The 15,332-nt window shown below is 43.8% G+C and overlaps 1 protein-coding gene across 10 annotated transcripts in view; it reads left to right on the top strand.

Moving 5' to 3' along the window:
- Positions 1-15,332, top strand: part of RASAL2 (RAS protein activator like 2) — a 153,655-nt gene that overhangs the window by 76,994 nt on the left and 61,329 nt on the right. Inside the window, exon 1 of one of the 10 annotated variants that reach the window (XM_048943789.1) lies at positions 9,818-10,886. The exons of the other annotated variants lie outside the window; for them this stretch is intronic. Within the exon in view, the coding sequence (XP_048799746.1) occupies positions 10,874-10,886 (13 nt within the window). The 5' untranslated portion in view covers positions 9,818-10,873. Of the gene's footprint in view, positions 1-9,817; positions 10,887-15,332 lie in introns of those variants that run through there. 10 annotated transcript variants of the gene reach the window in all.

Raw genomic sequence — 15,332 nt, 5'->3', positions numbered from 1 at the left:
GCAGAGGGCAGACCAGTGCAGGAAACCACTGGACATCTTTATAGAGTAAGAAGGAGACAGTGGCAGCCAGGATGTATCACCAGCAGTACAGATGACAACAGGGTTAAAATAGCTTTGAAATGTACACCAAAACCTGAAAGCGCAGCAGAGGCTGATAAAATACCTAGCAGAGAAAATGCTAAGCAGAGCTGATAAGAATATCTCGCGTGTCCTAGGAAGGCATGTGCATGACACGGCAAGAGCAGGTTGTGCATCTTAAAGTGATATCAGGAACTACTACCAGCAGATGAGATTCTAGGGGCTGGCACTAATGCAGAGGCTAACACATAGCAATGATGCTTGGTTGGTTTTTTTTTTTCTCCCTGTAAGGTTCCTGTACCTCTTGCCATTAAAAATAAAAAAAAAAATAGGTGATGTATTTTATTTTCTTTATCTGTAGCACCTTTATAAAGCATGAAGAGTATCGTTATCAGATCAATTTATTTTAATGGAGCAGTTGGAACAGGGTGTGGCAGTGCTTAATTAATTAACAGCATTCTTTTATACCATGTGCACACATCCTTGCAGCACCATTCTTAGGAAGTGTGTGGGAGAGGAACTACCCACGTTACAGCAGAGAGGTTGAAGCAAGAGATGTGTAACTCACCAGAGGTCAACACTAAGTCAAGTGTGCCTTACCCAAGGGCTGCTGGAGTCATTCTTGCCATCTCTTTCATTGCTACCCTTGCTGCAGGGTTGGCTCAGCTGTTTGTGTGGCAGCTGCTGACCCATCATGGTTTGCAGTCCTGCATACTAAGATAGGCACCAATTTCTACATACTTCAATGCAGTAAGCTGTAATTTGTGATGGTTCAGCAGCTGCTGGAGGAGCAGCTGAGCCATCCCTTCTGTGCAGGCAGAAACCACTGTAGTCACCCCTGCACGAGAGCCAGAGGGACGGACACACAGATTACATACGAGATAGAAAGTGACTTGTTTCAACAGCAGAAACTTGCAAGATGATTCTAAAAAAATGCAGCTCTGGAGGGTGCTCACTGCCTACTAGCATAAGAGCTCGCCCTCTGCTCATAGGAAGCAAAGGGATTGTTTCCAGTGTTGAAACTTAATTCTTGTCTGGAAGGGACGTTGTACGCACAGCTGTACAATCCAGCCCTTTTAAATATATGCTATGAAATTTCCTTGGTAAGTAATCTCTATCATTGCAGTAATACCTATCTGAGGGTGAATAGGCACACTCTTAACTATCTCATTTTCTTGCTAGGGTTTTGTCTTGGCAGCTCTTATTGTCAGAAGTGCTTCCATTCAGGGAAGCTAAAAATGGAGCTGTAATTTTTCCCAGACTCCAGCTTGACAGCCTCTTTCCTTTTTCTTTCAAGCATTGCTTTCAGTGGGCTCTTTTTTTTTTTATGAAGTGTGTTATGGGCCCTAGAGACCAGAACCTGAGTGTTGGAGGAAGGGTTAACACAAAACTCAAGTGAATGCATCCGTCGTGCTTGCCACCACGTCTGATTCAGATCCTGCTCTTTTCCAACGGGTGTATGGTTTTCGTTAGGGAGATTGCAGTCTTGAGATGCAGAGGGAGAGGATCACTGTTTATAATAGCATATTGAAATTAACCATTCATACAGTAAAAGCATGATTCAGGTTTCCACCATTCATACTATTTAATAGAGTAGTAGCACAGTTATTGCTTCCTTACCCAAAATAGTGTTCTTCCTTCTTGCTCCGCTTCCTTCTCACCACCTGCTCATACTAAATGAGAGCTGCTAAAGAGAATACGTCGTGAAAGTTTGACTCTGGCATCTGTGCCCATCTTTGTGGCATGGGGAAGGGATTTTTTGCCTGCATGTGTGGAAATAGCAGGAGGGATTGCAAGTAAGGAAATAGATGTTTTTAATTATTTTAAAATTATTAGGAGACAGCGTCATAGGGGAGAGTTTTTTGAGATTCTCTGATGCTGATGTTGATGCAAATGGATTGCAGAGGGCTAATGATGTACAGAGCTAATGTTGATGCAAATGGATTTTCTGTTCATATTTGGAGACAGAGACATCTGAGAAGAAAATGAAGACTTCCACTTGTTGGAGCAAGTTAACCCTGTGCTTTCTCAGTCACATCTCACATGAAGGTTTTTGATAAAAGACTGTGAGTGCTAAATGAAAGCAGGTCAAAGACAACGATGCTCTGTGCACATCCTTCTTCTGTCCTCAGCATGAGTCACCGGTGCTGAGAATTTTTGTTTTCTCTCCAGTTGCTGGGTCTAAAAACATGGGAAAATACAGTATGTACCCTCCATACATGTTAAATGCTAGTGTGCTGGTTCTTGCCTTCACTCATCTAATTGCTGTAAACAAAATTAATTTGGAGTACAGACGAGGAGCTCTGGCATAGAGGAGCACTGATCTGACTGACACTTTACTTGGCAGCAACACTGATTTAGACTTTTTCCATCTTCCTTCCCCCGTGCCAGTGAGTAAGTTCGTCTCCCTGCACTGTGCAGTCATTTATTTCTGCAGCTATTTTTTAATCCAAGTCACTGCCCTGCCTTGTAGATGACTGTGCCAGCACAACTTTGGGGAATGGTTCTGCAAGAGCAACGTGCAGCCAAATGTGAGAGGAGAGGAGGCAGGGGCTCCTTCAGCTAGTTTTGTTGCTAACAAGTGTCTGGAAACACCAATTCAAAGTGGTTTTTTTCTGGAATTTCTTGGCTGGAGGGAGGTAGAATTGTCACCAAAGCTGAGGATGGTCTGGGTAGGCAAGCTGTGAGTGCCTTGTTGGAGATTGTGTACAGACAGCACTGTATACCCAGTGTCTGCTCTCCTTGCACCATGCCCTGGCTCATCTTCCAAACTTTTGGGCTATGGATGCACCTTCTTTTGTCAGAGAATCAGAAGGCTTTCAGTGCCTCAGCTCTGTCTGTGTTGTTTAATAGCTGATTCCTGTCACTGCTCTGCAGCTCCTATCCCCATCCTTTCCAGCCTGCTGTCAACATCTGCTCTTCCTGCTTGGGTGTATCTGTGCCCTCGAGTTGCTATTCTCTGAGCATCACTGTAGAAATTGTCTTTGCAACCAGGAGTGTGACAATAGAAGATCAGTTGTGCTGATTTCCTGACCTCAGCACTACCAACATACTGGGAATACTGAGTCCAGTTTCAGGCCTGCCAGCTTAAGAAGAGTGTTAAGTACCTGGAGGCAGTCCAGCATGTCAAGAATATATAGGGAGCAAAACTAGAGTGCTTTTGATGTGTTGCAATGTGCTCCACTTGAGAGATCAGCAGTAGAATGCAAATAACTAGGAAATTGGGCACCCTCACTTAGAACCATATCGTAGAGTTCAGTTTGAGCTGAAAGGGACCCTTAAAGGCCATATGGTCCAACTCCCTGCACTGAACAGGGACACCCACAGCTCCATCAGGTGAGCCTCATCTAATCTGATTTTTAATCTCTGCAGGGACAAGGCACCCCCACCTGTCTGTCCAACCTATGCCAGTGCCTCACTGCCCTTTTCATAAAAACTTTTCCTTATATCTAATTTACATCTCCTCTCCTTTAGTTTGAAGCAATTTCCCCTTGTCCTGTCAGAACAGACCATGCTGAAGAGTCTGTCCCCTTCTTTCCTACAGCATCCCTTTAGGTACTGACTTCCTTGATCATGTAAATGCTTTGCATGTATAGAAAGGCTTTATGAAGATATAAAAATATAAGGAGATATTTACATGCACATGGTAAATATAGCACCCAACTCCTTGCTGCACTATGGTGTACTACACGTACAGTTTTGAAATTTAGCAAAGATGAAATTTTGAGGTTCAAAAATTGCATTTAACTTCTTGATCTTTGGATTTAGGTGAGTAGTTGATGGATTTTATCTCAATGATCACCCCCACTGCACTTACTCAAGCTCATTTTTTCAGTATCAATTCTGCTGAGTTCAGAAAATCCTCTGATCAGGCAAACAAGGGCAGAAGTGATAAAAACGAAGCACCAATCTGTTTTGGCTCTGGATCCATGCTGCATAGCTATCAGGTGACCGGTAAGCTGTGCAGAAATGCTGTCTCGGTGCTGTTGTAAAAGGTGATATGTCCAGAGACCTGGAGATGGAGTGAGCAACAGCAGATCGGTTCAATCACATCTAGCTTCCTTGCTGCCTGCCATGTGCAGGTAGTTCTGCAAGCTGCTGCTGAGCCCTCCTACGTGGGATGATTGCACCGAGAAAGCACACAGCCCATGCTCTTCCTTCAGGTAAAAACTTGGCAGGAGAGAACAGACGTTAGCTGAAAAGATTTCTGGGGTTATTTCAGTAACTGCAGCTTCTAAGACATAAGGTTGTTTGCAGCTAAATCAAAGCTGAGCCTTGCTTTCTGCATATTCCAGTTGGAATGAGTACTTTGTGATGAAAGAATAAATAAGACTTATTCCGTGCACACCATGTAATTACAGTCCTGGTGCGCCGAGGTGTGGGATGAATGCCTGAAAAGGGTGACTGCTTGGGAGGGGAAGGGGAGAGATGGTCTGCTTTGGAAGAAGAGAGATTGTTTGTGACCTGGTCAATGAAAAAATCTGCAATGCACCAAACCTTTCGTGTTCAGGAAAGATTTAAGAAATATGCAGGATTTTGAAATAATACCTTTCTTGCAACTTCTAACAAAACTGTGCTGGAAAGAGGGCTCTCTTCCATCACTCAGCCTTGCCTGTAAAGCGTATCTGTTAGATAGGGAGGTTGGAGAAATGCAGTTAACAGCTCCCAGTATCTCAGCCTTACAGATTTGTGACGTGTTTTGATGAAAGAATTTTCCCCACAGCGCTGTCTGCTCTTTCACTGTGTTGCAATGTGCAAATTACCTATCTCCTGTCAACTCTCCTGCACGGCTGGGATGCAGAGTAGGGGCTCTGGGGGAGGGGAGTGGTTGTGTGTGTTGTATGCCCACTCACAGCACTATCCCTGGTAGGAAGATGGATACAGATGTGTTGACTTCACTTGTTTGCAGCTCTTTGGATTTGCTTGATTTGGGCTTGCATGGGCGTGTTTGCATATAGGTGCACAAGCATACATGAGAGAGATTCACATCCTCCTTTATATAGACCTGGGGATCCAAAGGATCAGATGTATCTTTTAAATCAGTGTCCTCTGTGTTGCTGCTTTTGTTTTTTCTTTTACCTGCAAGTCTTTTGTATCAAAATTCTACCTTGAAAGGCACCCAGCAGCTGGAAGATGACTGGGAGCAACACAGCAAGCACTGCTCTGTACTTGTGTTGTTCATTGCAGCTCCGTGCTGTGTTTGTGTAAGTCTCCTGTAAAATACAGCTGCCTTTAAGTATTGTTAAATTACTGCAGAGCTACATAGAGAAGCACCTACTTCTCTATGGTTAGAAAACTTTGGGAAAAGCCCCAAAGTAATCTGAAATTTGGACTATGCACAGTGCAATTTGCCTGCCTTGGAAAGATGAGAGGAATTGAGAAAGCTCTGCTTGAAATTAAAACAGGCTCTGGGGAGGCTGGGTATAACCCGGATGCCTATGCCTCAGTGACATTCCCTCTGGGCAATTGCAGTTATTTGTATACAGAAAATTGCCAAGCTGCTGTCTTTTCCTTCTTGTCTAACCCAAGCAAAGCCAGAGGATTTTGTTTTGTTCTGAATGCTGCTGAAACTTTATTCCCTTGGCCGCAGATCATCTGTGCCGAGAGCCAAGTTTCGTCATGAAGCAAATGTTATCTGCTTAGATCTTAAACCTTTTTAGAGCAGAAATTAACAGGGGTATGAACACATAGTCTGAACTCTCTCGGATGGCCACGTGCTCCGTTAGGATTTGTTTCTTGGAAATGTTGTTCTGCATCCCCGCCCGCTGCTTCCAGCCTGCTCAACAGTTTGCTTCAGAAGACTCAAAGGTTTTGTTATGTGAGCATGAATATATATGGTACCTCTTGGGCCGTTTGGAAGTTGTGTTGGCTATGTTCTAATTGAACCCCAGTTCAGTAGAAAGGAAGCTATCGTTTTCCTTAGCTTCCACATCTTAAAAAAAAAAAAAAAAAGGTATTTATGAAATTCTTTAGGGAAATCTACCTTAAGTCGTGCATGAACTTACCGAGTGCATTGTTAAATGTTGTAGGCTTTCTTTTATAGCTGTTTGATCTTGTGGCAAAAAGTAATTACACTCCACCCAACCGTGTATACTCTCCTTTTTTCCTTCAGTAACAACCGACTTAACACTTAATGGAAAATTAACCTATCTTCCAACAGCCTGAATTTCCTTATCTGAAGGCTTCTATGCAGTTAATTTGAACGTTGAGCTAAATTAGAAAAAAAAGAAGAGGTTGATGTAATTAAATCTGTTTCAGACTCCTAGTTCCAGTACTCATTGCTGACCGGTTTATTGCTTTAGCATGAACTGATAGATGCCAATGCAAATATTTATGGTATCAGATTAGGTGCATCTCGCTTCAAGTTGGTATGAAATTAAACATACTAAATTTTGCCCGCTGCACACATGTACGCATGCTCCTGGCTCCCTGCTTTGCCACCAATCAGTGAATCGGTTAGATTTCATGCAGTGAAATCATGCATATGTTCACATACATATTGTTTTTGTAGGATCATAGAGTGATTTGGGTTGGAAGGGATCTTCAAGTTGATCTAGTTCCAACTCCCTGCTATAGGTAGGGATTCCTCCCACTAGACCACGTTGGTCACAGCCCATAGGTTTCAGTATGTGTGCTGAGCAGACTATTAAGAGCATCATGTTTTTTATCTTAATGAGTCTTGGAACATGGGACTGCCACTCGAGTTTTTATTTCCCATGGTCATGTGTTGTTTCTGGGAAGCCCAAACCTGTCTTTTCTTTTCCTGTACCTCCCCCTCTTCTCAGCATGTGCTCTGCACACAGCTATACTTTGGAGTTTCTTGTGACAAACCAAAGTGGACAGGTAGTGTTGGCTGGAAATGCACCATAGTAATCAATGAGCTGCCCTGCATCTTCTCTCTAGAGTGCTAAAAACTGAATCCTTATATTTTTGTTTTGCTCTGTGTTATGAAGGTAAGGATTGCTGTTGTGGCCCATGACAGGTCTCCTTCTGTGCTTCTGATCCATTTAGGAGATTTTCTTCCAAATAATTAGCTCTGGCTGAGAATGCAGAACTTGGCTAAGAGAGCTACAGTGAGGCAAAGAATCTACTGTCAGTTATACATAGCTTGCTCCAGAAGTAATGCCTCCAATTTCTTTCCATGGAAGCTACTACAGATACAGATGATCCTCTTTCACCATCTGTCTCGCAGCAACAAAAAGGAATGGAATGTTGGTGGGAAGGATCAACCTCTACTGTCATCCCACCAACGTCCTCCTCTTACATCACAAGCCAACAATAAAATTAGTTTTCAGGCAGTCCTTGTATATTGGGTTTTTCCATGTAGGGCCTCAGGAGATTTGTTTTCCATCAGGCAGTAATTGTACTTACTTACATAGCACTTTATATCTTGAAAATGGCCTATGAAGATGAGCTAATTAATCTGCACAATGCCTCTGGGAAGCATGCAATTCAAGCTTTTAAAAAATAAATTAAAAAAGCAAATTTTACAGCGTTTCCTGTGCCATCCTGTGATATTTACACTTCAGTGGGGCAGTGACATATCTCCTGTGGGCAAACTGCTATAATAGCTACACCAAAAAAGAAAAAGCATAATGTGTATGGTGGCTTAGTTATTAAATGAGACATATTCAGGTGTATACTGGATATTGTACTAACCTGCTGCTCCTTTTGTAATTGATTGCTCTACCACAGCAGAAGAAGAAAAGAATTAGAACTGTGATTTTTATCTTCAAAAGAGACAAAAATGTTTCAGCAGCACGACAGAGGGATAATTCACTTAAAAGAAAAAGTAATAACGCCACAAAGGAAAAGTGGGCTATTGAACTCTACTGGAGTTCATCATCAGCTCTTCTAGCAGGCACCTCTGTGTCGCAGGCAAATCCCTGATTCCCTGAAGAAGCCCTGGAGATGGAGAGGACTGTAAGTTCTAGTGGTGATTAGTGCCCATTAAGATTCAACTCGGTGTCCAGTAAGTGCTTCTGGCTACAAGCTAATAATTCCTGATGTATGGTTGAGATTGCTTTATCTTGTGTATTATCCAGCAAAGAACTGATGCTTTTTTTTCTGTTGTGGTTTTGTTTTGTTTTGTTTTGTTTTCCTGGGTTTTCTTCGTCTTTCCATTTCAACTGCAATGGTTTGCTTGACTAGCAACCTCTTTTTTTCCAAGGGAGCTACGTGTAGATTTGGTAAGGGTCTGACCAGTGAGATCACTGAAAAACTGAGTCACTGAGCTCCTCTTCACAGATGGACTTTCCCCACTTTTTGTTGATGTGTAGCAGGAAAGTCTAAAGCGGCGATCACCAACTTTGCTGACCCCAGGGTATCAGCATGATTCAAGTAATGAGTGCTTTGCTTTTTCACCCAACTTCATTACCCACTGACTGTAGCAGGCACTGGAGAGGACTTCCCGTGGGCTGAATGATGGGAGTTGCCAGTCTAACGGCTGGGAAAACCCAAAGGAAGCATCTAGAGGCTGGTCTGTAGGGGCTCAGCATTGGATTAGTGCTCTGGTCTTCCTTGGACCATGAGGGTGAGGCGTTAACCGTTCTGCCCAGGAGTGGGTGGGAAGGACTGCAGTGGTGCTTTCTGTTGGGTTGTAAAGACTGTGAGTTTTGGAAGGGATGTTGCATTCCTTGCATTGGTAATGCAGGGTGTGGTGGGCTGACCTGGGCACCCAGCTACTCAACAAGACAAGAGGAGAAAATAAGGTTGAAAAGCTGGAATGACATGATGAAGGTTGCAGTCTTCTGGAAGTAACATCTAGTCCTAGACTTCCAAAATTGCATTTCAAATACCTGAAACTGAGTAATTTCTGGAGTACTTCAAAGTATCAGTTAGTAGCTTTGGGTTTTTTCCTTTTTTGCCCATAAAAGCGTTAGAACCCTTTGAAGAGACACACAGACCCAACTGCAGCATTACCAGTCCTTAATTTTTCCATCTCTTCTATCATGCTTTGTGGTATACATGAATTGTCTGATGTTGCTCCACCCTCAGCAGAGATGCTTTTCTGTGGTGCTGTGAATGTAGTTGGTTAAAAAAAAAAAAAACACAAAACAAAACAAAAAAACGCTGTGGAATGAAATGTTCTATATAATTACTGCAGTATTTGTTGGTTTTCTTTTTTTTTTTTTGGTGAGGGAGAGGAGATTGCAATCGTTCACAAGCGGTTACTGGTTTTTGCCTGAATCTCGACCAGCTGAGGTCATGAGGCTGTTTTGCCCTCCCAGTTCCAGCAACTGGATATTTCTAAGCAGCTGGTCAAACGGATCTGAGTGTTTATGTTGCTGTACTGCTGTCACTGACAGGTTTGGGAGGTCCTTTTTTGGTTTTCCTTTGAGTTTTGAGTTGCAGTTCCATTCTAGTGCTTATCTTTGCGCTACGGTTCAGCATTTCGCTTTAGAGAGCAAGGGAGCAGTTAGATGTTTCTATTTAGTTAGCATTCAGCGTTGTTTAAGTAGGCCTTCAGAAATCTCTTTTTCAAGGTCTGTGCTGTGCCCCACATGCAGATTTCTCACATGAGCTTTGATGAAGCACAGGGTGACCAAAGGTGCTGTTTCTTCCAGGGAATGGCTGCAACAATGATATTCCCAAAGGAAGTACCTAAGTGGGAACTGGAAGAGAAGGAGCAGTGAATACTACGTTACAAAGTTGGAGTAAACCAGTTCAAATTGCTCTCCTGCCTGCACCCAGCACACCGAAAGCTGCTGGTCTCGGCTCTTCACAAGCAGTTTTAGCCAGTTCAGCAACAGGCTGGGCAGCTTTGCATTCCTCCTGCATGCGTGCTTGCCTGCTCCAGTCCCCGCCTGGCAGGTGGGATCTGCTGGGAATCCAGCCCTGGGCTTTTACACTGATCCCACTTGACACACTGCTCTCAGCAGGGGCTTTTCAGTGTAGGAGACATCATGACGGCGGCAGTAAGCAAAATGTCCAAGTTTCTGCTTCTGCATCTTTAAGAGCAGCTTTTGTGTTTTTCTCAAGAGCAATGTTACACCTGGAAGTTCAGCTCTTGGCCCTTGTAAAATAAACAAGGAAAGAGCTCTGAAAAAGCTTAACCATTTCCAGCTTAACCAACAGACTCAACCAGAGCCGTAAATCACAGTAGGAATTAACAGAAACAACAACAAAGGCAGCTCAGGATGCAGAGAAAAGAAAAGTTTGTCTTCTTTCTTTTTAAGTGCATCTCAGGGCTTTGTGAGTGCTGCATACTTCCTGGCTGTAGAATGGTTGAAGTGGGGCAGTGTCTGCAAGCAAAGTTGGGGTTCAGTGAGGCACATTTGGAGTCACAGCTACTCGTTCATCTGACAAAGCCGTGTTTTCATCTTGACTTCTTGCAGTCGGGAATGGCTTTCAATGCTACCAACCTCTTAAGTTTCCCTGCTGCTGCTTTTAGGCTTGGAGTCAGCTGCTCCAAACCCCTGAGTTTTCTCAGCATCGGGCGTGTTTTTGCTTCAGAGCCGTCTCCTCCTGCCCACACCCCCTCCCACTCCACCCCAAGTGCTGGCGCTGGCTCTGCGCTCCCCCAGCCACCCCCGGGACAGGGAAAATGAAGCGTCTCCCCATCCTGTGGCTGCGTGTGAGGGGAGGCGAGCCACCAAGGGCAGCTATTGTTCCACTAGAGCCAAGGAGCTGAATAGAGCTGCTCGTGCTCCACGGGCTTCAGCTCTGGCTTTTCTGCATTCCAAACCCTCTGCGGCAGAGAAAACAGAGCAGGAGGGAAGCATGCAGAGGCTGTGCTGACTTTCTGCTTGGCGCGGTGGTGGGACCATGGTGGAGGGAGGAGGACTGGAGCGGAATGCAGCTTGCAGGTGAGATCCTTCCTGACATCACCGTGCAGATGGGGATGGGGCTGCTGCTGCTGTCCAGTCAGGCAGGATGGGGCACATTAGTGTTGTGCTGGAAGTTTGGAGTGACTAGCTTGAATGTAACTAGAAACTTCAAGGGCTCTGAGCTTTTCCTCGCTGCTTATCTGTATCCACCTTTTCCATTTCAGTTTCATGCATAGTGTTTTTTAAAGGCATACTTGCATGCGTTTAAGTAGTTGACAGAGAGAAAATGGATTACTGGTACTTTTCTGCTGGCTGGCATGGAATTGAGGTGTGTTAGTATTCAACCCTCACACAGATGAGAAGGAAGTTTGTGTGGTGGATTACAAAGTTCAGAACGTGGCTTATTGCTCCTTACATTGTTGGGTTGATAGTCTCTCCCTCTCCCTGAAAGGCTTTCCTTACCTCCCATACATCACTACATGCATGCTGTTGTATGATGTCAGGTCTGTGGATGAGGCCAGACATCCCTCTTGATGGTCAGCTATGGGAAGATCTCTCAGGGTTTACCTGCTGCTGGCACTGTGTGATGTTTCCAGCATGTGATATTGCCAACCTTGCTTCCTGTCCTCCAGTGAGCTCTGGTAAATCAAAGCAGTTCAAGCAATCCTACAGGTTGCTCATAAATACATGAGGATTTGTTTTCTGTACAGTAGAGCTATGTGCTTTTCTAACAGCCTTTGTCTTAAGATGTTAAATTATAGCAAGCTGGAAAGCACTTTATTTTCATGCCTTTTGATCTAGTTAAGATATTTTTCAGAGACTGCATAAGCAGTAAGTGATACCTACCAAAACCAAGAATGGAAACTTCACAGTTAATTTTTTTCTGCCTTAGAAACAGCTTTTAATAGGTACTGATTATGAAGTCCTTCTTTTCCTTCTCTCCTGTAGACCAGGGAGAATACTAATTTGCTGACTCGGAGGGACTGTTTTTGTTAGCCTGAACCGATGAAGCTGTGCTGCAGCTGCTTTTGAATTTCTTGATTAGAAAATGAAAACCTTCTGCCTGAGCCTTTTTGGGGCAAATGTGTATCTTCCCAAACCAAGCTTTCAGCAAAATTTAGAAGGATTCCTGGCAACACAGTCCTGGGCCCTTTCAGGTTTAATTTAGGTGATCTCAGGGGGGTTGCCAGGAAGTACCCTTTAGAGTTTCCAATCTGTGGCTCTGGGCAGCCTGGTCGGGTAGTTGTTGACCCTGCTCATGGCAGGGGGGTTGTAACTAGATGATGTACGATTCAACTCAGGCCGCTCTATGATGATTCTATGATATGGAATTGAAATCACTGGGGATCTCTTGAAGGCAGATGTGAGTAGCAGTGCTTCAGATTCTTCATGTTGTGCCTGGTTTTACATGGTACTCTGAGGGTGCTCTTGCACTGTCTGTCTCTAAAATGTGGGAAGGGGAAAGATGTACAATTCTGATGAGTGCTTGAGGTAACTTCTTTCAGAGAGATCCGTCATGGCTCTTTAAAGTCCATGGGAACAAATCAGCTTCATTTGCATGTAGGTGGGAGGAAGGGGCATTCCGGTACACTGAGGCTTGACCTGCTCACTGCTGTTCTCTGATAGCTGGGGGTAAGCATAACATGAGCTGTAGAGTATAAAGTCAGAAAATTATGTGATGCAGGAGAATACAATGAGTGGAAGGTGTTAGTAAATGGCTTGTTGGCATCAAGATACAGATCCATTTTCTAGCCTGTAGAGGTACGTACCTTTTCAAAGCTTTAATTCTCCACAAAGGGAATACTTCCTTTTATCTTTTATCCAGATTTCCCGACTAATTGGTATCAAGCAGCACAAATGTTTTTTTAGGAGAGCTAATAATGGTGGGATTTGAAGCTGGGACAATGGCAGAACAGAGACCTAATGATCCCATTCCACTTAATTTTCTATGTGTTTAGGTGACTGCTTATAGTAAGAGAGAGAGGAGGAGATCTGCACAAGGAATCAACAAGCAGACAATGCAACTATAGTTTCTGCATACAATATCAGCAGTATTCCAAAAGTTAACTGTTCAGTGGACTTCCAATATATGAATTTAATGGGAAACGGTGCTGGAATTGTCATGGTAAACCTAGCTGTAAAATGTGGACTTCTGTAATAGCTGATTATCTGAGCAGATAATGGCATCTACAAATAGCTGTGTCAAGCCTACATAGAGTTTCCTTACATAGCTGAACAGTGCTGCTCCTTACGCAGTGGATCTATTGTTATGCCACACAACATTGCATTTTTCTCCTCCTGCACCTGCAGCGAGCTCAGCAGGGTCTGAGGAGGGCAATGTTGTGACGTGGATGCCTGCCAGAGAAGTGAAACAGCTCCATGGTGCATTTGCCTGGAGTAGACCTCTGTGCACCCTTCAAGTGTTGCCAACCACAGGCGTTCCAGTCTGGCATAGGAAAGAGGAGATTGAAGATACTCTTGTGTTCATTTTCATGCTGGTTCTGATCCGTTTTAGAGTATGCTTCAGTCAGATTTTCAGCTCAGCTGCACTCTGTCTGTGAAGACTAGGTCCTTTTTCTGGAGTGGAGGCTGTAATTGTCTATACCCACTTGATTCCAGGAATAATCGGCTACAGGGATAATGCCAAATGCTGCAAAATACAGCATGATTCCAGTGCCAGCTTTTTACAGCATTCATGTTCCTAAAGCCGTGCCCTGTTAAGTCATGAGGTCACTCTGAAAAGTCAGATGCATTCTCTAGGGAAGCTTTTGCCGGGGTGTTGAGGAAGGCTCTTTAAGGTACAGCAGCTGGAAATTAAGCCTGTGTCCACAAGATGGAGGGCTTGGTGTTGGTACACCCTCATAAAAATTTGCTAATCTGTACTGTCTCTTGCTGTGTTCCCTTCTTTCACCACTAAATTTGGTCCCTAATTTGGAAACAGATTAGGGATTACAAGCAAACTCCATATACTGCCCTTCTGGTGCTTATCTTTAATGTTTGGAAAGACCTTAGGCTTTGGCTGTTGCGTTATTTTGATGCTTACATAGAGATTAAGACAGTATTCTTATAAACACAGGTGGAACTGAGTTTTAAGAGGGAGGGAGGCTGCATGATTCATAGGCAGGGTAGGAAGCCATATAGCTGGCCATAACTACTCATTCTCCAGAATGCTCCAGCTTCTTTGCTGCATACCTGGTAAGTGCAACTGCATGCTTTTGGGCTACTAGACACTGACAATTTCTGGCTGGTAGTTTTCTGTCTTGTTTCCTGGTGCTGGAGGTGCAGGTTGTTGTGAATTAGACTTTTTTTTTTTCTGTCTGTGCAAATCAAGAAGAGTTCATCTCCCACCTGACAATGTTGGTAAGACTGTGGTTTCTCACCATACAAAAGGAGCAAGTGGTGACCTCAGGGTGGAATAGAGTTCCTTATTGGCACAGCAACCTCAACCCTGCTCTGCAAGAATCACGGGTATTTAGTTTGTTCTGAAAACAAGCAAGCTGAACTTCTTGTGGGAGTGCTATGTAGAGCTAGCATTACCATACACTAAAGCTTGCAGGAAGAGGGGAAGCAATCTGCAAGCCATTGGGGTGGTGTGGCAATTCCTGCATGATCCCAGCAGGAGTTTAAAAAGTTGTATGGTCAAGTGGGGATCGTGTCTTGGTTATTTGTTTGTTGGAGGTACTGTACAGTGAGTTTGTAATCTCGGTGAGGAAAAGGTCTCCTAGCTGTTTCCCTGCTCTTGTTAAAGTCTGCCCAAGGATGGGCATTAGGTCTGAAAGTAAGAGTGCAGGGCAGCATGAATGAAGCTAGTATTCCAACAAAACTGCCTGCGTTATTTTCATTCGTTTGTTTCTGAATTTGGGCAAAATAAGCACTCAAAGCATTTGGCCTGCACAGTAAGCAAGAAAAGTTGTTTTCGTTTTCCATACTTGACTGTTGCATTGGTGGGGAAGTGCTTTGCTATCCAAACAGCAGCCCACGGGGCAGTTCACTGCAAGACTTCCTTTTTCCTGAAAACCCTGCTTCCTTGTTTCCTGTTTTGTTTTTTTTTTTGTAGGAAGTCAGCATCTCAAAGTGGAGACAGGGCAGGGAGAAGTGGATGCTTCAGCTCACGGTCTGCCTGCAGTTTGTTTTCCTTGGCAGTTACTTCTTTTCAGATTATTTCCTCCTCCTTTGCAATACCTGCTAGTCATGGAAATACAGCCAGCAGAGCTACAGCTGAGTCTTCATTGCCTGGGAAGGTTGACTTTTCTTAGACAACCACAGAGATGCAAGTTTGATGGACATACGGAAGGGAGGAAGCTATGCTGTTGGAGTTGTTTTTTTATTTGCCTGTTTGTTTGCTTTCACAGCAAGTATTTGTAGTTGTTTTTAGCTTTCTCTAATACAGAAGAGTGCTGTAATGCACTGGCAATTACAATCCTCCTGGTGTCAGGGTTCAAAAATTACTCCCCACTTTCTTCCATGCTGCTTTAAAAATGGAAG

Source organism: Lagopus muta, chromosome 5 (assembly GCF_023343835.1).
Source record: "Lagopus muta isolate bLagMut1 chromosome 5, bLagMut1 primary, whole genome shotgun sequence".
Classification (NCBI taxonomy): Eukaryota; Metazoa; Chordata; class Aves; order Galliformes; family Phasianidae; genus Lagopus; species Lagopus muta.
The sequence above is the reverse complement of the archived record's forward strand: the minus strand, read 5'-3'. Positions and strand labels throughout refer to the sequence as shown.